Source organism: Callithrix jacchus, chromosome 1 (assembly GCF_049354715.1).
Source record: "Callithrix jacchus isolate 240 chromosome 1, calJac240_pri, whole genome shotgun sequence".
Lineage (NCBI taxonomy): Eukaryota > Metazoa > Chordata > Mammalia > Primates > Cebidae > Callithrix > Callithrix jacchus.
Genome location: NC_133502.1, coordinates 200,186,069 through 200,212,623, shown reverse-complemented (window position 1 = coordinate 200,212,623; position 26,555 = coordinate 200,186,069). Strand labels below are relative to the sequence as shown.

At 47.1% G+C, this 26,555-nt stretch overlaps 1 protein-coding gene and 1 pseudogene across 16 annotated transcripts in view; both read right to left on the bottom strand.

The window, feature by feature from the left end:
* The window catches only part of NF2 (NF2, moesin-ezrin-radixin like (MERLIN) tumor suppressor), a 100,996-nt gene extending 81,998 nt beyond the window's left edge, over window positions 1-18,998 (bottom strand). For 12 of the 16 annotated variants that reach the window (XM_078337746.1, XM_078337725.1, XM_078337716.1 and 9 more), the window contains exon 1: window positions 18,527-18,998. Coding sequence is in view for 9 of the 16 variants with exons in the window: in XM_035268845.3 (XP_035124736.1) it covers window positions 18,527-18,640 (114 nt within the window). In the remaining 7 variants the exon portion in view is untranslated. Of the gene's footprint in view, window positions 1-17,106; window positions 17,212-17,399; window positions 17,507-18,526 lie in introns of those variants that run through there. The other 4 variants (XM_078337757.1, XM_078337736.1, XM_078337720.1 and 1 more) reach the window with 2 other exon arrangements.
* Window positions 8,345-12,405, bottom strand: LOC118147841 (ribulose-phosphate 3-epimerase-like; annotated as a pseudogene).
* Window positions 18,999-26,555: the final 7,557 nt, after the last annotated feature.

Below are 26,555 nucleotides of genomic sequence, written 5' to 3'. Positions count from 1 at the left end.
GGTGATCTAGGCTCACGGAAATCTCTGCTTCCTGGGTTCAAGCGATTCTCCTGCCTCAGCCTGCTGAGTAGCTGGGATTACAGTCACACGCCACTGTGCCCAGCTAATTTTTTGTGTTTTTAGTAGAGACGGGGTTTCACCATGTTGACCAGGATGGTCTCGATCTCTTGACCTTGTGATCCACCCGCCTCGGCCTCCCAAAGTGCTGGGATTACAGGCGTGAGCCACCGTGCCCGGCCGATTTTTACATTTTTTAACTGTTTTCAAAAAAAAATTCTTGTGAAAATTATGTTAAATTCAAAGAAAAATGAAAATTATGTTAAATTCAAATTTCTAGGCCAGGCGCGGTGGCTCACGCCTATAATCCCAGCACTTTGGGAGGCCGAGGCGGGTGGATCACGAGGTCAAGAGATCGAGACCATCCTGGTCAACAAGGTCTCTACTAAAAATACAAAAATTAGCTGGGCATGGTGGTGCGCGCCTGTAGTCCCAGCTACTCGGGAGGCTGAGGCAGGAAAATTGCTTGAAGCCAGAAGGCGGAGGTTACGGTGAGCCGAGAGTGCCATTGCACTCCAGTCTGAGTAACAACAGTGAAACTACGTCTCAAAAAAAAAAAGGGCTGGGTGCGGTGGCTCAGGCCTGTAATCCCAGCACTTTGGGAGGCCGAGGCGGGTGGATCACAAGGTCAAGAGATCGAGATCATCCTGGTCAACATGGTGTAACCCCGTCTCTACTAAAAATACAAAAAATTAGCTGGGCGTGGTGGCGTGTGCCTGTAATACCAGCTACTCAGAAGGCTGAGGCAGGAGAATTGCCTGAACCCAGGAGGCGGAGGTTGCGGTGAGCCGAGATCGCGCCATTGGACCCCAGCCTGGGTAACAAGAGCGAAACTCTGTCTCAAAAAAAAAAAAATTTCTGTGCCCATAAAGTTTTCATGGAGCACAGTCAATGCCCACTGTTTACATTTGCCTAAGATTTTTTTTTTTAAAAAAACAGCTTTATTGATAAATAATTCATATACCCTAAAATTCACCCAAAGTGCACAATTCAGTAGTTTTTAGTATATTCAGTGTTGTACAACCAACACCAGTTTTAGAATATTTTCATCACTTCATAAATAAAACCTTGTATCTTTCAGCTATCACCCCCTACACCCATCCACTTTGTCTGTTTTTGTTTTATACCCCATCCACTTTGCCAGCCCTAAGCAACCACTAATCTACTCTGTCTCTGTAGATGTGCCTATTCTAGACTTGCACATGAATAGAATTACATGTGTTCTTTTGCGGTTGGTTTCTTTCACTTAGCATAATGTTTTCAAACTCCACCCATGATACTTCATTCTATTTTATTTCCAAATAATTCCATAGTATGGATAGACAACATTTTGTTTATCCATCCATCGGCTGATGTATATGAACTGTTTCTACCTTCTGGCTATTGTGAATAATAAATACTATAAACACTCACATATAAGTTTTTCTTATAAACCTATGTTTTCACTTCCCTTGGGAAGGCATGTCTAAGTTGAATTGCTGGGTCATATGGTAACTCTGTGTTCAATTGTTTGAGGAACTGCCACAACGTTTTTCTTTTTCTTTCTTGAGACTGGGTCTCTCTGTCGCTCAGGCACAATCATAGCTAACTGCAACCTCAAAATTCTGGGCTGAAGCAACCCTGACACCTTGGCCTCTCAAGTAGCTGTGACTATAGAGGCACCCTACTGCACCCAGTTAATTTCTTTCTCTTTTTGAAACAGAGTCTCACTTTGACTAGGAGGCTAGAGGTGCAGTGATGCAATCATACCTCAGTATAGCTTCTCCCAGGCTCAAGCTATCCTCCCACCTCAGCCTCCCAAGTAATTGGGACTACAGGTACAAGTAACCACACCTGGCTAATTTTTAAATTTTTTTGTAGAGAAACAGTCTCACTTTGTTGCCCAGGCTGGTCTTCAAGTGATCCTCCCTCCTTGGTCTCCCCAAGTGGTGGGATTACAAGTACGACCCACCATGCCTGGCCAACTACTTTGTTTTTCAAACTGGTTGCACCATTTTACGTCCTTACCAACAGTGTAAGAAGGTTCTAATTTCACCCCCCATTCTTTTTTTTTTTTTTTTTGACAGAGTCTTCCTCTGTCACTCAGGCTAGAAAACAGTGTTGTGATCTTGGCTCACTGCAACCTCCACTTCCCGGGTTCAAGTAATTCTCAGGTCTCAGCCTCCAGAGTAGCTGGGGCTACAAGCGCATACCACTATACCCGGCTAATTGTTTTCTTTTTAGTAGAGACAGAGTTTTGTTACATTGACCAGGCTAGTCTTGAACTCCTGGCCTCAAGTGATCTGCCTGCCTCACCCTTCTAAAGTGCTAGGATTACAGGCATGAGCCACCACATTGGCCTAAGTTTTGTATATTTAAAACAAACAGGGTTTCACCATGTTGGCCAGGCTGGTCTTGAACTCCTGACCTTGTGATCTACTCATCTCAGCCTCCCAAAGTGCTGGGATTACAGGCATGAGCCACAGCACCTGACCATCAGTTAATTTTTGTATAGGGTATGAGGTAAGGATTTAATTTCATGGTTTTTTTGCTTGTGGCTATCCAGTTGTCTCAGCTCCATTTGTTGAAAGGACTATTCCTTTTCATAGTCTGTGGCATGTGGCAAGAAAAGACAAGACTTCTCCTCACTGAATGGGACCCTTGTCAAGAATTAGTTGAGCCAGGTGTGGTGGCTTATGACCATAATCCCAGCACTTTGGGAAGCAGAGGCAGGTGCATCACCTGAGATCAGGAGTTCTAGACCAGCCTGACCAACAGGCATGGCAGCGAATGCCTGTAACCCTAGCTACTCAGGAGGCTGAGGCAGGTGAATCGCTTGAACCCAGGAGGCGGAGGTTGCGGTGAGCTGAGATCTAGCCATTGCACTCCAACCCGGGCAACAACAGAGTAACTCCATCTCAAAAAAAAAAAAACCATAAAAATCAGTTGACCATGAACTTTCAACTCTATTCCACTGGGTTGATTTCTGGACTCTCAATTCTATTCCACTGATTTATACATCTGTCCTTATACCAGTATCACACTGTCTTTTTTTTTTTTTTTTTTTTTTTTTTGAGATGGAGTCTTGCTCTGTCTCCCAGGCTGCAGTGCAGTGGTGTGATCTCAACTCACTGCAACCTTCACCTCCAGAGTACAAGTGATTCTTGTGCCTCAGCCCTCCCAAGTAGCTGAGACTACAAGTGTGTGCCACCACACCCGGCTAATTTTTGTATTTTTAGTAGAGATGAGATTTCGCCATGTTGCCCACACTAGTCTCAAACTCCTGACCTCAAGTGATCTGCCAGCCTTGGCCTCCCAAAGTGTTGGGATTACAGGCATGAGCCACTGTGCCTAGTGATGCTGTCTTGATTATAGTTGTTTGATAGTATGTCTTAAAATCACAAAGTATGAGTTTTCCTGCTTTGTTCTTTTTCAAGATTTAGCTATTGTGGGTCCCTTGCAATGCCATATGAATTTCCAAATTGAGTTGTCAATTTCTACAATGAAATGAACTGGGATTCTGAAATGGATTATGTCTAACGTGTAGATGAATTTCCAGAATACTGCCAACTTGACAATTATGCTTATGATCCATGAATGAGAGCTATTTTCTATTTATTTAGATCTGTCTTTCAGAAATGTTTTATAGGCTGGGGATGGTGGTTCACACCTGTAATCCCAGCACTTTGAAGGGCCGAAATGGGAGAATTGCTTGAGTTCAGGTTCAAGACCAGCCTGGGTAACACAGGAAGACTCTGTCTCTAAAAGAAATTAAAATGAAATTTCAAAATTAGCTAGGAATGATGGCCAGTGCCTGTAGTCCGAGCTGCTTGGGAAGCTGACATAGGAGGATCACTTGAGCCTGGAAGGTCTAGGCTGCACTGAGCTATGATTGTACCACCATACTTGTTCTCATTTCAGGGCAAGCCCAAGGGAAAAAAAAAATCAGTTAAATCATTTAAAAGACAGGCTAGGGCCAGGTGCAGTGGCTAACACCTATAATCCCAGCACTATGGGAGGCCAAGGTGGGTAGATCACCTGAGGTCAGGAGTTCAAGACCTGGCCAAAATGGTGAAACCCCATCTCTACTGAAAACACAATACTTAGCTGGGCGTGGTGGCAGGCACCTATAATCCCAGCTACTCAGGGAGGCTAAGGCAGGAGAATTGCTTGAAGCCTGGAGGCGGAGGTTGCAGTTAGCCAAAATTGCACCATTGCACTCCAGCCTGAGCAACAAGAGCAAGACTCCGTCTTAAAAAAAAAAGAGGCCAGGCACAGTAGCTCATGCTTGTAATTCCAGCACTTTGGGAGGCAGAAGCAGGCAGATCACGAGGTCAGGAGATCGAGACCCTCCTGACCAATAGGTGAAACCCTGTCTCTACTAAAAATACACACACACAAAAAAAATAGCTGAGTGTGGTGGCTCATGCCTGTAATCCCAGGTACTCAGGAGGCTGAGACAGGAGAATTGCTTGAACCAGGGAGTTGGAGGTTGCAATGAGCTGAGATTACGACATTGCATTCCAGCCTGGTGACAGAGTGAGATTCTGTCTGGGGGGAAAAAGAAGAAAGAAAAGAAAAGAAAGAAAAGACAGGCCAGGCAGGGTGCAGTGGCTCATATCTGTAATCCCAGGACTTTGGGAGGCCAGGGCGGATCTCTTGAAGCTAGGATTTCAAGACCAGTCCTGCCAACATGGTGAAACCCCATCTCTAACAAAAATATAAAAATTAGCCTGGCATGGTAGCTCATGCCTGTAATTCCAGCACTTCAGGAGGCCAAAGCAAGTGGATCACTTGAGGCTGGGAGTTCAAGACCAGCCTGGCCAACAGGGTGAAGCCCTGTCTATACTAAAAATATAAAAATCAGCTGGGTGTGGTGGTGCAATCCTATAGTCCCAGGTACTCAGGGGGCTGAGGGAGGAGAACCACTCGAAACTAGTTCACAGAGGCTACCGTGAGTTGAGAGCACACCGCTATGCTCCAGCCTGGACAAGGGAGCAATACTCTAGCTCAAAAAAAAAAATTAATTAATTAATTAATTTAAAAAACAAAACCAAAAATGTTTCACAGCTTTTAGAGTATAGTTCTACACTTCCTTTTACATAATTGTCAGAGGATGAAAAAAAAAGATACTTCTTTTGTTATAAGTATTTTTATTTTTTGTTATTGTAAATGGGATTTTCTTAATTTCCTTTTCAGACTGTTCATTCTAAGTAGATACATTTACAACTGATTTTTTTTTCTTTTTTTTTTGAGAGGGAGTTTCTCTCTTGTTACCCAGGCTGGAGTGCAATGGCGTGATCTCCGCTCACCGCAACCTCCGCCTCCTGGGTTCAGGCAATTCTCCTGCCTCAGCCTCCCGAGTAGCTGGGATTACAGGCACGCGCCACCATGCCCAGCTAATTTTTTGTATTTTTAGTAGAGACGGGGTTTCACCATGTTCACCAGGATGGTCTCGATCTCTCGACCTCATCATCCACCCGTCTCGGCCTCCCAAAGTGCTGGGATTACAGGCTTTAGCCACCGCGCCCGGCCTACAACTGATTTTTGTATCCAACCTTTCTAAACTAATAACTTATTAGTTCTAATACTTTTTTACTGGATTTGTCTGGGTCTATATGCAAGATCATATCATCTACAAACAAAGATGATCTTACTTGTTCCCTTCCAATATAGATGTCTTTTATTGCATTTTCTTCCCTAATTGCCCTGACTAGACCATCCAGCACAATATTGAATAGAAGTAGTTAAAATAGACTTATTTGTCTTATTCCTAATCTTAAGGATAAGCATACAGTCTTTCACGTTTTTTCTTTTTTGAGACAGAGTCTTGCTGTCTCTTAGGCTGGAATGTGCAGTGGTACAATCTCGGCTCACTGCAACCTCCACCTCCCAGGTTCAAGCAATCCTTCCACCTTTGCCTCCCAAGTAGCTACGACTACTTGGGCGTGCACCACCACACTTAGCTAATTTTTTTTTTTGTATTTTCAGTGGCCTCCCAAAGTGCTAGGATTATAGGCATGAGCCACCATGCCTAGCCTCAGTCTTTTGTTATTAAGTACGAAGTTAGCTGTGAGTTTTTCACAGCTGCTGTTTATTAGGTTGAGGAAATCCTCTTCTCTTCTTAGTTTATTGAATTTTTTTTTTTGAGATCGAATTTCGCTCTTGTTACCCAGGCTGGAGTGCAATGGCGTGATCTCCGCTCACCGCAACTTCCGCCTCCTGGGTTCAGGAAATTCTCCTGCCTCAGCCTCCCGAGTAGCTGGGACTACAGGCATGCACCACCATGCCCAGCTAATTTTTTGTATTTTTAGTAGAGTTGGGGTTTCACCATGTTGACCAGGATGGTCTCGATCTCTTGACCTGGTGATCCGCCCGCCTCGGCATCCCAAAGTGCTGGGATTACAGGTTTGAGCCACTGCGCCCGGCCTAATTTTTATTTAAATATTTGGTAGAATTCAGTGATGAAGCTATCAGGGCCTCTAGTAGGTACAGCCTGGGCTTTGCTTTGCTTTTTTCTTTTTTTAAGAGACAGGGTCTCACTCTATCACCCTAACTGAAGCATTGTGGCACAATCACAGCTCACTGCCTCCTCAACCTGTACTCAAGTGATCCTCACACCTCAACCTCCTGAGTAGCTGGGACTCCAGGCTCACACCAGGCCCAGTTAATGTTATATATATGTATATTTTAGAGTTGGGGTCTCGCTATGTTGCCCAGGTTGGTCCCAAACTCCTGGCCTCAAAGAATCCTTCTACCTTGACCATCCAAAGTGCTGAGGTTACAGGCCACTGTGCCCAGGTGTGTGCGTGTGTGTGTGTGTGTCTCTCTCTCTCTCTCTCTCTCTCTCTCTCTCTCAATTACCTTTTTTTTTTTTTTTGAGACGAGTCTTGCTCTGTCACCAGGCTGGAGTGCAGTGGCACAATCTCGGCTCACTGCAACCTCTGCCTCCTGGGTTCAAGCTATTCTTCCGCCTCAGCCTCCTGAGGAGCTGGGGCCACAGGCGCGTGCTACCACACCTGGCTAATTTTTTTGTATTTTTAGTAGAGACAGGATTTCACCGTGTTGGCCAGATTGGTCTCAATCTCTTGACCTTGTGATCCGCCCACCTCGGCCTCCCAAAGTGCTGGGATTACAGGCGTGAGCCACCGCGCCCGGCCAATTACTTATTTATTTATTCATTTTTTAATGGTACACAATCCCACCCAAACTTTTATACACATATATACATACTTTTTTTTTTTTTTTTTTTGAGACAGAGTCTCGCTCTGTTGCCAGGCGCCAGGCTGAAGTGCAGTGGCACAATCTAGGCTCACTGCAACCTCCACCTCCCGGGTACAAGTGATTCTTCCACCTCAGCCTCCCAAGTAGCTGGGACTACAGGCACACACCACCACACCCAGCTAATTTTTGTATTTTTAGTAGAGACGAGGTTTCACCATGTTGGCCAGGATGGGCTCGATCTCTTGACCTGGTGATCCGCCCACCTCGGCCTGCCAAAGTGCTGGGATTACAGGCTTGAGCCACTGTGCCCGGCCCCAAACTTATATTTTTTACATTCCATTTGGCTCATATTACCAAGCATATAAACAAATCACACATAACATAAAATAGAAAAAAAGACTTCCTTTGCTTTTGGAAAACAGATGAAAAACAAAATTCTTTTCAGAAATACAGAAAATAATTTTTTTTATACTGTAGCTAATAGGCCCTCCTTAGGCATTAAGATACTCTTCTGTTTGTAACCTTATGCAGCCATATTTTTACTCTTTATAAAAATCAAGGCTCTCAATAAAAACAGTATCTCACTCACTAATCATTAAATTGTATCACTAAAAATATAGTTATATACACCCATTTCTAACCTCTTAGAATATTCTACACAATCCACTATAATTGCTGGAATGAATAACTGCTCAAAAAAGCAGAATGGCTTCAATTGCATTACGATGTGGTAGTCAACATTCCCGTTTCCCAGTAAAAAGGAGATTTCATGAACTGGGCTTCTTATGGTTTCATGGATCAAAAGAATGTTTCTGGCCGGGCACGGTGGCTCATGCCTATAATCCCAGCACTTTGGGAGGCTGAGGCGGGTGGATCACGAGGTCAAGAAATAGAGACCATCCTGGCCGGGCGCGGTGGCTCAAGCCTGTAATCCCAGCACTTTGGGAGGCCGAGGCGGGTGGATCACGAGGTCGGCAGATCGAGACCAACCTGGTCAACATGGTGAAACCCCGTCTCTACTTAAAATTACAAAAAATTAGCTGGGCACGGTGGCGTGTGCCTGTAATCCCAGCTACTCGGGAGGCTGAGGCAGGAGAATTGCTTGAAGCCTGGAGGCGGAGGTTGCAGTGAGCCGAGATCGTGCCATTGCACTCCAGCCTGGGTAACAACAGTGAAACTCCGTCTCAAAACAAAAACAAACAAACAAAAAGAATGTTTCTAAGCAGCTTCTGACCATACATTTTTTAACAGGTTGACCACAGATCTAGGGTCTTCACTCATAATAGCACTGCCAGACACAATCATGTTAGCTCCTCTGGACACTAATAACGGCCAGTGTCAGGATCTACTCCACAGCGACCTCAATATCCAAAGACGGGAACTGGGTCCTCAACCAATGAATTTTTGGCATCATATCTTCCGTGAATTTATGCCCTCCAAGCCCTGGTTCCACTGTCATAACGAAGGCCTGGCTCCACTGTCATAACTGAGGTTCCTGGTTTGATGGCAAGAACAACCTTCATCCCATTTTCCCAAATGTCTTTAATCAAAGCCCTTGGGTTCTCAGTAGCCTTGAGATGAAAGGTGTACTGATTGGCTCCTGCTATAGCCATTGGCTTTACCCACTGTTCTGGCTTGGACACCATCATGTGCATGCCCATCCATTACATCCAGGTGCAGATACTTGGCCCCAGTGTCTAGCATCTGGAGGCAGTTGACCCCTACGTTGGCCAGGTCACTGTTGAGGGTAGACAGGCCAATCTTGCAGCCCAATGCCAACTAGCAAGTTACCCCACCAGTCCCCTCAATTACTAATTTAGTATCTTCACTTGTTATAGGTCTATTCAAATGGTGTCTCTTCTTGGGCCAATTTTGGCGCCTTATGTCTTTCTAGGAGTTTGTCCATTTCATTGAAGTTATCTAATTACTTAGCATTCAACTGCCATTTTACTCTTTTTTGGTATATGTTTCACATCTTTTTTTTTTTTTTTGGTGAGGGGGGAACAGAGTCTCGCTCTGTCACCCAGGTTGGAGTGCAGTGGCGCAATCTCAGCTCACTGCAACATCTGCCTCTTGGGTTCAAGTGATTCTTCTGCCTCAGCCTCCTGAGTAGCTGGTATTACAGGCATGTGCCACCAGACCAGGCTAATTTTTGTATTTTTAGTAGAGACAGGGTTTCGCCGTGTTGGCCAGGCTGGTCTCAAACTCCTGACCTCAGGTGATCCGCCCACCTTGGCCTCCCAAAGTGCTGGGATTAGAGGCAGAAGCCACCCAGCCCGGCCTATTTCACAACTTTTTTATTTCTCTATTCCTCCTTTACTACTTTTTCCTAATTTAAGTAAATGATTTTTTCTAATTTAAGTGAATGTTTTCTGAAAAACTAGTGAAATAATTATTAAAGAAATTTAAATGTTTCTAATGAAACATTTAAATTTTCAGGCTTTTGTTTTTTAATTGGTTGCTCTGGGATTTATTATATAATCTCAATATATCAGAATCAGCTTCAGATTGGCTGGGCAAGGTGGTTGACACCTGTAATCTCCTCACTTTGGGAGGTTGAGGCGGGCAGATCACCTAAGGTCAGGAGTTCAAGACCAGCCTGGCCAACATGGTGAAACCCCGTCTCTACTAAAAAATACAAAAATTAGGCCGGGCTCAGTGGCTCACACCTGTAACATCAGCACTTTGGGAGGCTGAGGTAGGCAGATCATGAGGTAAGGAGTTCAAGACCAGTCTGACCAATACAGTGAAACCCCATCTCTACTAAAAATACACAATTTAGCCCAAGCATGGTGGCATGCTCCTGTAGTTCCAGCTACTCAAGAGGCCGAGGCAGGAGAATTGCTTGAACCTGGGAGGTAGAGGTTACAGTGAGCCGATATTGTGCCACTGCACTAGAGCCTGGGAGACAGAGCAAGACTCCATTTCAAAAAAAAAAAACAAAAACTAGCTGGGTGTGGTGGTGCATGCCTGTAGTCCCAGCTACTCAGAATGCTGAGACAGGGGAACTGCTTGAACCCAAGGCGGTGGAGGTTGCAGTGAACTGACATCATGCCACTGCACTCCAGCCTGGGTGACAGAGCAAGACTTTGTCTCAAAAAAAAAAAAAAAAGGGCCAGGAGTGGTGGCTCACACCTGTAATCCCAGCACTTTGGGAGGCCGAGGCAGGTGGATCAAGAGGTCAAGAAAGAGATGGAGACCATCCAGGTCAACATGGTGAAACCCCGTCTCTACTAAAAATACAAAAAATTAGCTGGGCATGGTAGCATGTGCCTGCAATCCCAGCTACTCAGGAGGCTGAGGCAGGAGAATTGCCTGAACCCAGGAGGCGGAGGTTGCGGTGAGCCCAGATCGCACCATTGCACTCCAGCCTGGGTAACAAGAGCGAAACTCCGTCTCAAAAAAAAAAAAAAAAAAAAGAATTAGCTTCCAGTTTATATTAGCTTAATTCCAGTGATACATAGTTATATAGGAGTTACGCCTATATAACTCAATTCCTTTTCCCCCTTTTTCATGGCCTTATTGTTATACATACATCCATTACAGATCTATCTATTAAACTTACATACCCAAAAAACATTGTTATAGTTATTATTTTACGATCTGTAGCCATTTCTTCAGCCCATAGAGCTTTGCTCCCACCAAGCTCCTTTGTGCTGTTATTGGCAAATGTATTACACAGACTTCATATTTTTTATAAGCCTAACAGAACATTATTTTTTTTTTTTTGGAGAAGGTCTCGCCCTGTCACCCAGGTTGGTGTGCAGTGGGGTGATCTCCACTCATGGCAATCTCCACCTCTCAGATTCAAGTGATTCTCCCGCCTCAGCCTCCTGAGTAGCGGGGATTACAGTCGCATGCCATCTCGCTCAGCTAATTTTTGTATTTTTTTTTTTAAGAGACAAGGATTTTACCATGTTGGTCAGGATGGTCTCGAACTCCTGACCTCAGGTGATCCATCCTCTTTGGCCTCCCAAAGTGCTGGGAATACAGGCGTGAGCCACCCGCGCCCGGCCAATTTTTGTATTTTTAGTAGAGACGGGGTTTCACTATGTTGGTCAAACTGATCTCGAATTCCTGACCTTGTGATCCGCCTGCCTCAGCCTCCCAAAGTGCTGGGATTACAGGCATGAGCCACTGAGCCCTGCAATTGTTTCTTTCTTTCCTTTTTTTTCCCTAATTTTTATTTATTTATTTATTTTAGAGACCAGGTCTCGCTATGTTGCCCAGGCTGGAGTGCAGTGGATATTCACAGGCACCATCCTACTACCGATCAACACCGGAGTTTTGACTTGCTGTTTCCGATCTGGGCCGGCTCACCCCTCCTTAGGAAACCTGGTGGTCCCCTGCTCCCAGGAGGTCACCATATTGATGCCGAACTTAGTGCGGACACCCGATACGCATAGCGCACTACAACCCAGAATTCCTGGGCTAAAGCGATCCTCCCACCTCAGCCTCCGGAGTAGCTGGGACTGCAGGCACGCACCATCGCGCCCGGCAATTTTATACAATTGTTTCTTAAATTAGTTAAGATGAGAAAAATATGCATTCATACTTTTTTTTTTTTTTGAGACGGGGTGTCGCTCTGTCGCCCAGGCTGCAGTGCAGTGGAGTGGTCTGTTCTCACTGGAACCTCCTCCCAGATTCCAGCGATTCTCCCGAGCAGCTGGGACTACGGGCGCGCGCTACTATGCCTAGCTAATTTTTTGTATATTTTAGTAGAGACGGGGCTTCACGGTGTTAGCCAGGATGGTCTGGATCTCCTGACCTCGTGATCTGCCCGTCTGGCCTCCCGGGATGCTGGGATTACAGGCGCATGCCACCTAACCCGGCTAATTTCTGTATTTTTAGTAGAGACGGGTTTCGCCATGTTGGTCAAACTGATCTCGAATTCCTGATCTTGTGATCCACCCGCCTCAGCCTCCCAAAGTGCTGGGATTACAGGCGTGAGCCACCGCGCCCGGCCACAGAACATTATATACATGCTATTTTATACAATTGTTTCTTTTTTTTCTTTTTTAAATTTTTATTTATTTATTTAATTTTAGAGATGGGGTCTCGCTATGTTACCCAGGCTGGCATGCAGTGGATATTCACAGGCAGGATCCTACTACTGATCAGCACCGGAGTTTTGACCTGCTCCATTTCAGACCTGGTCCGGTTCACCCCTCCTTAGGCAACCTGGTGGTCCCCCACTCCCGGGAGGTCACCATACTGATGCTGAACTTGGTGCGGACACCCGATAGGCATAGCGCACTGCAACCCAGAATTCCTGGGCTCAAGCGATCCTCCCACCTCAGCCTCCCGAGTAGCTGGGGCTACAGGCGCACGCTACCACGCGCAGTTAATTTTTTTGTACATTTTGGTAGAGACTGGGTTTCACGGTGTTAGCCAGGATGGTCTGGATCTCCTGACCTCGTGATTCGCCCGTCTGGCCTCCCGGGATGCTGGGATTAAAGGCGCATGCCATCTAACCCAGCTAATTTCTGTATTTTTAGTAGAGACGGGGTTCCACCATGTTGGTCAAACTGATTTCAAATTCCTGACCTTGTGATCCGCCCGCCTCAGCCTCCCAAAGTGCTGGGATTACAGGTGTAAGCCACCGCGCCCGGCCCCGGAACATTATATACGTGCCATTTTATACAATTGTTTTTCTTTTTTTAATATTTATTATTATTTTTTTTGAGACCGGGTTTCGCTATGTTGCCCAGGCTGGAGTGCGGTGGCTATTCACAGGCACAATCCGACTACAAATCAACACCGGAGTTTTGACTTGCTGTTTCCGATCTGGGCCGGCTCACCCCTCCTTAGGAAACCTGGTGGTCCCCTGCTCCCAGGAGGTCACCATATTGATGCCGAACTTAGTGCGGACACCCGATACGCATAGCGCACTACAACCCAGAATTCCTGGGCTCAAGCGATCCTCCCACCTCAGCCTCCGGAGTAGCTGGGACTGCAGGCACGCACCACCGCGCCCGGCAATTTTATATAATTGTTTCTTAAATCAGTTAAGATGAGAAAAATATGCATTCATACTTTTTTTTTTTTTTTTTGAGACGGGGTGTCGCTCTGTCGCCCAGGCTGCAGGGCAGTGGCGTGGTCTCTTCTCACTGGAACCTCCTCCCAGATTCCAGCGATTCTCCTGAGTAGCTGGGACTACCGGCGCGCGCTACCACGCTCAGCTAATTTTTTGTATATTTTAGTAGAGACTGGGTTTCACGGTGTTAGCCAGGATAATCTGGCCTCCCGGGATGCTGGGATTACAGGCGCATGCCACCTAACCCGGCTAATTTCTGTATTTTTAGTAGAGACGGGGTTTCGCCATGTTGGTCAAACTGATCTCGAATTCCTGACCTTGTGATCGCCCACCTCTGCCTCCCAAAGTGCTGGGATTACAGGCGTGAGCCACCGCGCCCGGCCCCGGAACATTATATACATGCTATTTTATACAATTGTTTCAGTTAAGAGAAAGAGAAAAATATGCATTCAGACTCTTTTCTTTTTTTGAGACGGAGTCTCGATCTGTCACCCAGGCTGGAGTACACTGGCATGGTCTTGTCTCACTGGAACCTCTGCCTCCCAGGTTCAAGCGATTCTCCTGAGTAACTGGGACTACAGGCGCACGCTACCACGCCCAGCTAATTTTTTGTATTTTTCAGTAGGGACGGGGTTTCACGGTGTTAATGAGGATGGTCTGGATCTCCTGACCTCGTGATCTGCCTTCCTGGCCTCCCAAAGTGCTGGGATTACAGGCGCATGCCACCTTGCCTGGCTAATTTTTGTATTTTTAGTAGAGATGGGGTTTCACCATGTTGGTCAAACTAGGCTCTAATTCTTGACTTATATAATTAGGCGTGAGCCACCGTGCCCACCCTATCAATCTATTTTCAAATTCACTAATTCTTTCTTTACTCGGTTCAAATCTATTATTGAGTCCTTCTAGTGAATTTTTTTTTTTTTTTTTTTTTGGGGCGGGACAGAGTCTCGCTCTGTCGCCAGGCTGGAATGCAGTGGCGCAATCTCGGCTCACTAAAACCTCCGCCTCGCGGGTTCAAGCGATTCTTCCGCCTCAGCCTCCTGAGTAGCTGGGACTACAGGCACGTGCCACCACACCCGGCTAATTTTTGTATTTTGAGTAGACACGGGGTTTCACCATATTGGCCAGGATGGTCTCAATCTCTTGACCTTGTGATCTGCCCGCCTCGGCCTCCCCAAGTGCTGGGATTACAGGCGTGAGCCACCGCGCCCGGCCCTCTAGTGAATTTTAAAATTTGTTATTGTACTTTCAACTCCAGAATTTTCATTTGATTCATTTTTTATAATTCCTATATCTTTATTGATATTCTTTATTTTTTATTTTTGAGACGGAGTTTCGCTGTTGTTACCCAGGCTGGAGTGCAATGACACGATCTTGGCTCACCGCAACCTCCGCCTCCTGAGTTCAAGCAATTCTCCTGCCTCAGCCTCCTGAGTAGCTGGGACTACAGGCGCGCACCACCATGCCCAGCTAATTTTTGTATTTTTAGTAGAGACCGGGTTTCACCTTGTTGACCAGGATGGTCTCAATCTCTTGACCTCATGATCCACCCACCTCGGCCTTCCAAAGTGGTGGGATTATAGGCATGAGCCACCAGGCCCGGCCAATATTCTTTAATTGATTCAACAATATTATACCTTCCTTTACTTCTTTGTCATCATACTTTCCTTTAATACCTGTGAATATATACATATATAATGGCTAGTTTGAAATCTTTTTTGATTAAATCTGGTCCCTTGTCTCACAGGCAATTTCTGTTGCCAGCTTTTTCCCAGTGTATGTGTTATATTTTCCTGTTTCTTTGTATGTCTCACAATTTTTTGTTGGAAACTGGACATTTTAGATAATATACTGTAGCAAGTCTGGGGACTGGTACCCTTCTCCAGGGCTAATTGTTATTTATTTGTTTAGTGCCTGGCTGGATTATTTGAGTGAAATCTATTTCCCCTGAAGAGTGTTAAGGCCTATGATATCACTCCTCAGGGAGGTGCAACTTTGGGTATGCCCATACTCACCCTGGGATGACAGCGGTTTTGGTAGGGTTCTCTTCTTTTCTCTCCTTGACCACACCCAGCTATGAAGTTCCACTAATTGTGGCTTATTGTTCTATTATTTTCAACAATGCACTGAAGCATAACTTGCTCTTGCTCTATAAACCTATACAATCAAACTGTGGCTGTTTGGAGGAAAGTGTTTTTTTCTACCTCTGCCACATACTTTACTTTTCAAATTGTTTTTTATTGATTCATATTAGTTGTACATATGTTGGGGGCACCCGTGGTATTTTGATGCATGAATATGCAATGTATAATGATGGAACCAGAGCAGGTGGGACATCTGTCACCTTAGAGGTCTGTGGTCAGTGTTTTGTTTTTTTTTTTGTGACAGGACAGAGTTTCACTCTGTCACCCAGGCTGGAGTACAGTGGCATCATCTCAGCTCACTGTAACTTCCACCTCCCGGGTTCACATGCCTGCCTCAGCCTCAGAAGTAGCTAGGATTACAGGCATACGCCACCATGCCCAACTAGTTTTTGTATTTCTAGTAGAGACGGGGTTTCACCATGTTGGCCAGGCTGGTCTCAAACTCCTGACCTCACATGATCTGCCAGTCTTGGATTCCCCAAAGTGCTGGGATTACAGGCTTGAGCCACCACGCCTGGCCTGTGGTCAATATTTGATCCTTCTGATCTTGCAAGGGCTTCTCCCAGCTGTCTTATTTCCCAGTTCTTCCCAGCAAACCAGGAGCCCTGCAGTCTAGGCTGCATCTCTAAGACTACAGATCTCCCAATTGCCTCTTACCAAAACCTTCCCATCTCCAGATTGCCCTTAGGCATGAATTTCTCCACACTGTGTTGCAAATGAAGTCACTTCCATTCGAAAGAGATTAGAAGCTATCTGTTTTAAGGCCTGCTTCTCTCCTCAGGCAAAATCTGGGAGCCAAGGCTCTGGAGCTGAGTGGAAGGACTGTGGAAAGCTTCTCTCTGAGAGATACACTCACTCTGGGAACTGAGCACCTGGTGGAAGGAGGCAGGGGACTGCAATAACCTGAGGTCTCCGCTGGGAGTGGTGGCTCATGCCTGTAATCCCAGCACTTTGGGAGGCTGAGGTGGACGGATCACCTGAGGTCAGGAGTTCGAGACTAACCTGGCCAACATGGTGAAACCCTATCTCTACTAAAAATACAAAAATTAGCCAGGCATGGTGGCACGCGCCTATAATCCTCACTACTACTACTCGGGAAGCTCAGGAAGTAGAGATTGCAGTGAGCCAAGATCATGCCATTGCCCTCCAGCCTGACCAACAGAGCGAGATTCTGTCTCAAAAAATAAATATATAAATAAATAACCTGAGGTCTTAGCTTGCCAGAACTAGGGCATGAGCAACTGGGGCCCCAGTAATTTCAGTGTGCCATGCCCAAGGTCAGTCCTGTTCCACAAGTAGGGACTAGGTGGAAGAAGGGAGCTCCAACTTTCAGTCGCACTCACTCAGGTTTTAACCTCAGCAACAAGTAGCTCTGGATAGGATGAGAAATGCTGATATCCTGCTTTTCCTGAGAAGAAAGCATCTGATTGGGAACTGAGTGAGCCGTGCCCTGTGTTAGTTTGCAGCGGACTGGAGTAGAAGCTCTGCTCACTAAGCTAGGAGTGGGTGAGGAGGGATGATCTTAGTTCATACCATAGCCTCTCATCTTTCTTAATGAATTTGTAGATTTTTTAAAATAGATGTTTCTTCATTTGTTGTTTGCCCTCAGGACCATTGCCAGAGGGTTTAAATAATTGATTTTTAAAAAGAATTTTTGGGTCAGACCTGGTGGCTCCCGTCTGTAATCCCACCACTTTGGGAGGCCAGGGTAGGTAGATGGCTTCAGCACAGGAGTTCAAGATCAGCCTGGGCAACATGGCAAAACTCTCTCTACAAAAAAAAACACAAAAATTAGCTAGATGAGGCTGGATGTGTTGGCTCACGCCCATAATCCCATCACTTTAGAAGGCCCTGTTGGGCAGATCACGAGGTCAGGAGTTCGAGACCAGCTTGGCCTACATAGCGAAACCCCATCTCTACTAAAAATACAAAAATTAGCCCAGAGTGGTGGCACACACCTGTAATCCCAGCTACTCGGGAGGCTGAGGCAGGAGAATCGCTTGAACCTGGGAGGTGGAGGTTGAGATCGCACCATTGCACTCCAGACTGGGTGACAGGGCAAAACTCCCTCTCGGGGAAAAAAAAAAAAAAATTAACCAGGTGTGGTGGCACAGGAGGCTGAGGCTGAGGCAGGAAGACTGATTGAGCCAGGGAGGTTGGCTGAGGTTGCAGTCAGCTGTGATGACGCTACTGCACGCCAGCCTGGGTGACAGTGAGACTCTGTCTCAAAACAAAATAAAATAAAAAAGATTTTTCATCAGTTTTACAGACAAATTGGTTCCTTAAACTGTCATGCTAGAAGCTGATCTTATCTAAGGCTGCTTTTGTGTAACAATTGTAGAGTTGAAGAGTTGAATAGCTCCAACAGAGATTCTCTAGCCTACAAAGTTGAAAATATTTACTATGTGGTCCTGTACAGAAAAAGCATGCCAACCCTGTTGGTCCACAAACCACACTTTTAGTAGCAAGAACTTGAATTACTTGAGAAGCAGTACTGTACTGGCTGTGAGCTTGGTTCAAAACCCCACCTTGCCATTTACTGGGTAAATGTGTTGATCTGAGAATTAAATGTGCAAATGTCTGGCACTTTGAAAATACTGAACAGTTGATAGCTGTTATCATCATGTTGGAAACTACGTGGAAAGTAAGTATATTATCTTCTTCCTCAAAGGGTTTTTTTTCCAGAATATGTAAGCTTTGGAAAAGGGAAACAAGTGTAGGCTTTCCAATAAACGAGAGGCAACTTTTAATACCTGGGAACATAACAATATTACATAATAAAGTGATAAACTTTCAAGCGTGTAAGCGTAAGCCTAACAAACCTCACACTGAAATCCAGAATTTGCTATCACAGAAGCATCCAGCTTCTTCCAATAACAATGAATGAAAATAACCTTCAGGAAATGCTAAAACCCAAAAGCCCTATGAAAAAAAGCAGCAATCATCTTTAACACGAGGTTTTGGGCCTAGTTGGCCCCTTCCGGTTCTGCCCGTCTCCAGCTACACCCATAAGATGATATAAACAGAACCTCTCGAGCTTCCACCTCGACTGTCACCGCGGCAGTCGGGACTGCCGGCCGGTTACCTCGCAATTGAACTCCATCTCGGCGTCCATAGTGACGATCCGCACGGTGAACGTCTTGGGTTGCTTCCTCTTGAGAGAGCTGAAGCTCATGCGGGAAGCGATGGCCCCGGCCATGGCGCGGGGCTCAAGCCCGGGACCCTCGCGTCCCAAGGCCTGCACTCTGAGCCTTTTAGCCCCCCTGGAGTTGCTGCACAGGCCTCAGGGCCACCATGGTGGCCGGCTGGCCGGCCCGGGAACGGTCTGGGCTGCGTGGGTCCCCAGCGGCCAGCATGGGCCGCGAGGACCCTGCCCGGGCGGAAAGGGGAGTTGGGGGGCGGGCCCAGACGGCGGCAGGGAGGGCAAGGGAGCTGAGATCGTCCGTGCAGGCGCGACCTGGCACTCCGGGATTGGGGCCGAAGATGCCGGGAACGCCTCGGGACTGGAACCCTAGACCGCAGCGGCCCAGACTCCGCGCTCCTCTTAGTGGCTGACTGGGGTTGCGGGGCCGCGCGGCAGTCCGGCGCGTACGCGCGCGCGTGGCTGTCACTGTCGTCACTCCGCGCGCCCGCGGGAAGCGTACCCTCCCCACCGCCCGGGGCTTGCTCCCGGCCCCGCCCTCAGGTCTCCGAGACCACTATGCGCAGCGCAGATAAACTGGAGGCTGCCGCCTGGACGCTGCGATTGGCTGAGAAGGCAAAGGTAGGCAGGATTTCCCCGCTCCGTCCCGCCTCCGTCGAGGTGACTCTACCAATGGAAAGTTTCAGTCTAACTGCAAAAGCAGGCCTGGCTAGGCGTTGAGTGGCTACAGTGGCAGTCACTCGGAACGTTTTTGTGCCTACTCTAGCAAGACTGGTTGAGGCAGCGGACCTCCGCGCGCCTTTCCTGGGAAACCGCGTAGGGGCTGGATCCGGGCCCGGGAATTGGGTCCTTCCTTGGCTCAGGGAGGGACTCTCTTTCGGTTCAAGTAGGCTTCGATTGTGGCGCTCCAGGGGATCGCGTTTCGGACACCCGTATTCTTGTTCGGCAGTTAATCAACATATACCGATCTCTACGCTTCTCAAACTTTCAAGACACTTGTGGAGGCCTGTTAGGTTGCTGGCACTTTTCCGCCAGATCCCTCTGCTTCCCTTTAGAATGATGATGATTATTATTATTTTGAGACGGAGTTTCGCTCTTGTCGTCCAGGCTGGAGTGCAGTGGCGCGATCTTGGCTCTTCGCAACCGTCTCCCAGGTTCAAGCGATTCTCCTGCCTCAGCCTCCCAAGTAGCTGGGATTAGATGGCATGCGCCACCACGCCCGGGTAATTTTGTATTTTTAGAAGAGACGGTGTTTCTCCATGTTGGTCAGGCTGGTCTCGAACTCTGGACCTCAGGTGATCGGCCCACCTCGGCTTCCCAGAGTGCTGGGATTATAGGCGTGAGCCACTATGCCAGGCCTGGAATTATTATCATTAATGGTTGTACCTACCTTGTGAGGTTGTTGAATTTCAGCACATTCAATAAACATAAGGCTTTAGAACCGAGCCTGGCATCCTATGAAACGGCAGTATTTGGGTGGAAAATGAAAGCATTCTTCATTTCATACTCTGATGCCCATTTTTGAACCATATTCATGTATTATTTATTTAGTGTCATCAAGGGTTATAACAGGAGAATTACACCTTTCTGTGCTTAGATAGCTAACAAATTCTATTTTAAAATAGCTCTTAGTAGTCAAATAGAGACAATTTACTGTGTTTTTTTGTTTTTTTTTGAGACAGTTTCACTCTTATTTCCTTGGCTGGAGTGCAATGGTGCGGTCTCAACTCACTGCAACCTCCACCTCCTGGGTTCAAGTGATTCTCCTGCCTCAGCCTCCCAAGTAGCTGGGATTACAGGCACCCGCCACCGCACCCAGCTAATTTTTGTATTTTTGGTGGAGACAAGGTTTCATCACGTTGGTCAGGCTGGCCTCAAACTCCTGACCTCAGGTGATCTGCACGCCATGGCCTCCCAAAGTGCTGGGGTTACAGGTGTGAGCCACTGTGCCTGGTCTACTGTATTTTAACTGAGCAATAAGCACTTCATAAATGTTAGCTGGCGTTAGGGTCACCCCTACGCCCCCTCCAATGCACAGGTGAAGATACTGAGAGATACGATAGAGCCACTCACTGGCTATAACAGAGAGTGAAAGGCAATCTTAGGACTCAAACCAAGGTCTGTCCCACCCAAAGCCTGCTGGTTAGCACTGTGGTGCCCTGCTTCCAAATTCTGCCTACTAAAGCCTCAGGAAATATGAATTAGAGTTCTAGAGCACTCAGCAGACATTGTTACTGTAACGGAATTATTAATGGTATAAATCTACCTTTTCTGCACAGACCCCTGCAGTGCCAGGAAGCACTGGCCAGGTCTCGAATGGTTTGATGGCACACCCAGTGAGGCTGCTGTGAGAACTTTACGTCCTGCCTTCTGCTAGCAAATTCTCCCCACCAAAACTGATTGTTTAGGGCAGAATGGGCTTGGCATGGGAGTGTCTTCATTATTGTTGCTTCAGTTCCTCCCTGCAGGTGGGAGAGCTGTGTTGGGTTTTTCTGGGATCCCCACAAGGACAACAAATCAGGCCATTAACCCAGGGCCAAGGCAGCTAACAGAAAATAAGTGATACTGGGAACGCAATGAGGAGTAGCAAATGGAGGTGGATCAGTTAGCAGGGACTAAAAAGTGACACTCATGATTGGTAATAATTCATTAGTATGGGCTTACCAGGTGCTAGGCACTTGACTAATTTGGCCCAAAATGCCAAATTTAATGTTCCTGGGAGGACGTCCAGCTAGGTATGTGGGTTTGACTCTCAGAACGGAGGTCAGGAAGGGCCAAGAATAAAAACAGATGTGATGGAATATTATGCTGCTATTAAACGTGCCATTTACAGGCCAGGCAGTGGCTTACACCTGTAATCACAGTGCTTTGGGAGACCATGGCAAGTGGAGTCTCACTCTGTCGCCCAGGCTGGAGTGCTGTGGCTCAATCTGGGCGCGCTGCAACCTCCACTTCCCAGGTTCAAGTGCTTCTCCTGACTCAGCTTCCTGAGTAGCTGGTATTATGGGTGTGTGTCACCATGCCTGGGTAATTTTTGTATTTTTAGTAGAGACGGGGTTTCACCATGTTGTCCAGGCTGATCTCAAACTCCTGACCTCAGGTGATCCGCCCACTTCAGCCTCCCAAAGTGCTGGGATCACAGGAGTGAGCACCACGCCTGGCCAACCTCCCTAATTCGAATGTCATATTTTACAAGAAGGATGCCTACTGTAAATTTCATATGATTCAAAACTTTGTGTTCCAAGAACACGAGGAGATGAAATGCACTCACATAGCTCATAAATCTGCACAACCATCTGACCACATTTTTGCTTTTGATCCTGCTTTGTATCTTTGCAGCATTATCTGTACCCGCAGGCAGTCTTCTAAATTAACAGCACCACCTGTCATGAAGGTGGTTCGGTCTTCTTCATGGTGTCTCATCATGTCCAATATCCACTCCAAAGGTATTGATTTGAGGACGTGCTTTTCAGCACTAGCCTCTCTCCTTCAGGAATGCTTGAATGATGTTGTTATAGCCTTTTTAAGTGGTTTATAATAACAGTGCCTGGCCAAATAGCAGCACAAAAAGCAATTGCTAGTGTCCCAAGCACGTCAACAACCGTGTGATTTGCTCAGTAATGACAGGATGTGGGCATTTGCTTTCTTGCTAAAGTGGCGCCACCTTGTGGCAATAGCATAAACAGTTTATAATCCACTCCAGCTTTGAAATTTTTCCATACTTAAAGAGTTAATTTTTTCCCCTAGCATTTGTATTATGTATAATCTATATGCACAGCGGCACTTTGTTAAATTTTTTTTGAGATGGAGTCTCCCTCTGTTGCCCAGGCTGGAGTGCAGTGGCACGATCTCAGCTCACTGCAACCTCTACCTCCCAGGTTCAAGTGATTCTCCTGCCTCAGCCTCCTGAGTAGCTGGGATAATAGGTGTGAGCCACCACACCTGGCTAATTCTTGTATTTTTAGTAGAGACAGGGTTTCACCTGTTGGCCAGGCTGGTCTCAAACTCCTGACCTCATGATCCGCCCTCTTCAGCCTACCAAAGATTATAGGCATTAGCCACTGTGCCTGGCTTGTTAATGTTTTTATGTGGCACTGTGTCAAAGACCTAACATTCATATCTGCATATGATGCATAGCCCAGAAAGGCTGGAACTTGGCTCTGTGGCTTTTGCCCCAGGTGAGACATAAAAGCTTCCTTGCTGGGCATGATAGCTCACTCCTGTAATCTCAGCACTTTGGGAGGCCGAAGCAGGCGGATCACCTAAGGACAGGCGTACAAGGCCAGCCTGGCTAACATGGTGAAACCCCGTTTCTACTAAAATCCCAAAAAATTAGCCAGGTGTGGTGGCATGCGCCTGTAATCCCAGCTACTCGGGAGGCTGAGGCAGGAGAATTGCTTGAACACAGGAGGTGGAGGTTGCAGTGAGCTGATATTGCGCCATTGCACTCCAGCGTGGGCAACAAGAGCGAAACTTCATCTCTAGAAAAAAAAAGCTTTCTTTTCCCTTTCCCTCCTGTTTGGGGTCCCATAGGAGCTGAAGAATACAGTTCTCAGAGAGCAGTTGGGTCTGAGCATAAAAGCCCATCAATAAGGAGCAGGTTACACTGCCACAGCTGGGTAATTTGTCTCTTTGCTCGTCTGTAGCCCATTTGGTGATGATCTATTTGTCCCTGGGAATGGATGATGGCAGGTTTGTCGATATTTTACACTTATGAACCTGCCTGTTCCTCTCCGCCTGGCTCTGCCCATCTGTCTTTGTCTCTGGATCCTCTCATTTCATTTTGCAGATTGAACAACAGACCTTGGCAAAGAGTTATAAAGGTAGATTCTGTGAGGGCAGCTTTGGGAAGGAAGGCAGGCAGGAGAGGAGGGGTCAGCTCCCTGCAGGAGGGGCGGGTAGGAGACACGTTCAGGAGAAAGATGTCACAGACATAGTGGTGGGAAGAAAGGAACTTCAGAGAGAGAGAGAGAGAGATCCTAGGACACAGGACAGTGGGAGGCCTTGTTGTAGAAGACAGCCAGAAGAACTGAGTCCAACCCTAATAAAGTTGGGCCTAGTAAAAAGCTAATTGTGCTAGTCAGCCTCCAGGATGGCTCACGAGACTCGCATGTTGATATTTATACCCATTGGTTAGACATGCAGCCCTGCTCAGGTGTTGATATTTACATTCTGAGCATGGATGGAGCGTGCCTGCAGTCCTAGCTACTCAGGAGGCTGAGTCAGAAGGGCTGCTTGAGCCCAGGAGTTGGAGACTTCAGTGAGCTATGATTGTGCCACTGCACTCCAGCCTGGGCAACAGAACAAGACCCTGACTCCTGCTGAGGAGGGCTGCATGTCCAACCAATGGGATGTACAAAATCGACAGAGTGTGACTTCCAAGGCCAAATCACTAAAGTCCTTGAAGGTTTCACCTTAGTCTTTTTGGGATCACTCACTTTGGGGGCAGCCAGCAGCCATATGGTGAGGACACTCAAGCAGCCCTCTGGAGAAGCCCGTGTGGCAAGGAACTGAGGTCTCCTGCCAGCCACCAGCACTAATTTGCCAGGTATGTGAATGGCTAACCTTAGAAGGGGATTCTCCAGCCTTGGTCAAGTCTTCAGATGACCATAACTCAAGCCAGTATCTTGATTACAGCCTTATGAGACCCCCTGAGCCAGAAACACCCCAGCTAATCACCCACTCCAGAATTCCTGACCCTCAGCAACTATGTGAGAACATAAATGCTGACTGTTTCAAGCTGCTAAGATTTGGGGTAATTTATTCCACACGAATTGGAATTTGTCTAAATCCTATTTGTGGAATTTTTTTTCAAGATGGAGTCTTGCTCTGTCTCCTAGGCTGGAGTGCAGTGGTGGGATCTCGGCTCGCTGCAACCTCTGCCTTCCCGGTTCAAGCGATTTTCCTGCCTCAGCCTCCCAAGTAGCTGGGATTACAGATACCCACCACCACACCCGGCTAATTTTTGTATTTTTAGTAGAGTTGGTGTTTCACCATGTTGGCCAGGATGGTCTCGAACTCCTGACCTCAGGTGATCTGCCCACCTCAGCCTCCCAAAGTGCTGGGATTACAGGCATGAGCCACCACACCAGGCCAATATTTTTTTTTTTTTTTGAGACAAGGTCTCACTCTGTCACCCAGGCTGGAGTACAGTGGCATGATCATGGCTCACTGAAGCCTTGCCTTCTTGGGCTTAGGCAATCCTCTGTCCTCAGCTTCCTGAGTAGCTGGGACTATATTTTAAATATTTTTAACTTATTTTTGTAGAGATGGGGTCTCTCTATGTTACCAAGGCTGGTCTTGAACTCAAGTGATCCTCCTGCCTCAGCTTCCCAAAGTGTTGGGATTATGGGTGTGAGCTACTGTGCCCAGCCACTTTTTATTGGTGGATTTTTTTTTTTTTTTTTTTTGAGACGGTCTGGCTCTGTCACCCAAGCTAGAGTGCAGTAGCGCAATGTTGTCTTACTGCAACCTCTGCCTCCTGGGCTCTAGCCATCCTCCCACCTCAGCCTCCTGAATAACTGGGACTATAGGCACACACTACCATGCTCAGTTCATTTTCTAATTTTTAGTAGAGATGGGCGCCTCACTATGTAGCCCAGGTTGGTCTTGAAATCCTGGCCTCAAGTAAATCCTCCTACCTGGGCCTCCCAGTGTGCTGGGATTGCAGATGTGTCCCACCAAGATTGGACCCCATCCTTGTTTGTTTCCTTCCCTTCTTTCCCTACTTCCCTCCTTCCTCCCTCCCTCCCTCCCTTCCTTCCTTTCCTTGCTCTGTCACCCAGGCTGCAGTGCAGTGGCGTGATCTCGGCTCACTGCAACTCTGCCTCCCAGGTTCAAGCAATTCTCCTGCCTTAGCCTCCAGAGTGGCTGGAACCACAGGCACCTGCCACCACACCTGGCTAATTTTTGTATTTTTGGTAGACATGAGTTTCACCATATTGGCCAGGCTGGTAGACATGAGTTTTACCATATTGGCCAGGATCACTCCTGACCTCAGGTGATCCACCCACCTCAGCCTCCCAAAGTGCTGAGATTACAGGCGTGAGCTACTGCGCCCAGCCCCCTGCTCCCTTTCAAGCAGAGTAAATAGATTTAGTTAAGTAAGGAAAAGATTATGGGACAGAGTGGGTACATGGCCTGGGGAGAGAACATGTACCCACTGGGGTCGCCCATTGGGGTGACCAAACCTTCTGGTTTCTGTAGGACTGAGGGGTTTTCTGGGATGGAGGACTTTCAGTGCCAAAACTGAGAAAGTCCAGGATAAACTGGGATATGTAGTCGCCCTAGCTGGGGTGGGAATAGGGGCCTTGAGTTTGCCCTTCTAGTCAGCTGCTGCACTGCAGTTCATATGGGATGGGGAGGGAGGCCCGTCTCCCATCTCTCCCAGTCAAGGGTGGAAGCATGCTCCCAGCAAACACCTTTTTTCACACTCCTGCCCTGTTTGGATGGAGAGAGATGGAAACCCCTTCCTGGAAATGCTAAGACCCACAGGAGAAGACTGTAGGCCAGTTCTTCCCCATTCTCCTCATCTCAGAGGGAGGGTGAGGCAGTCAGGAACACTGAGGATTTGGTGAGAGCCTCTCACCCTAAACCAGCAAGGCCAGCTCCTCCCTGTCCATGGGTCTGGTTTCCTGTGGCCTGATTGCCAAATGCCCTCTACCACATGGCCAATGTGCTGCTATTCGGCCTCTGTTGACACAACTCAATGACATGTCATCAGGGCAGCCCATTCCATGGTTGGAAAATTATTCCAGCTAGGCACAGTTGTTCAGCCTATAATCCAGCACTTTGGGAGGCTGAGGCGGGTGGATCATTTGAGGTCAGGAGTTCAAGACCAGCCTGGCCAATATGGCGAAAATACAAAATTACAAAATACAAAATCTCTACTAAAAATACAAAAATTAGCTGAGCATGGTAACACAAGCCTGTAATCCCAGCTACTCAGGAGGCTGAGGTAGGAGAATCCCTT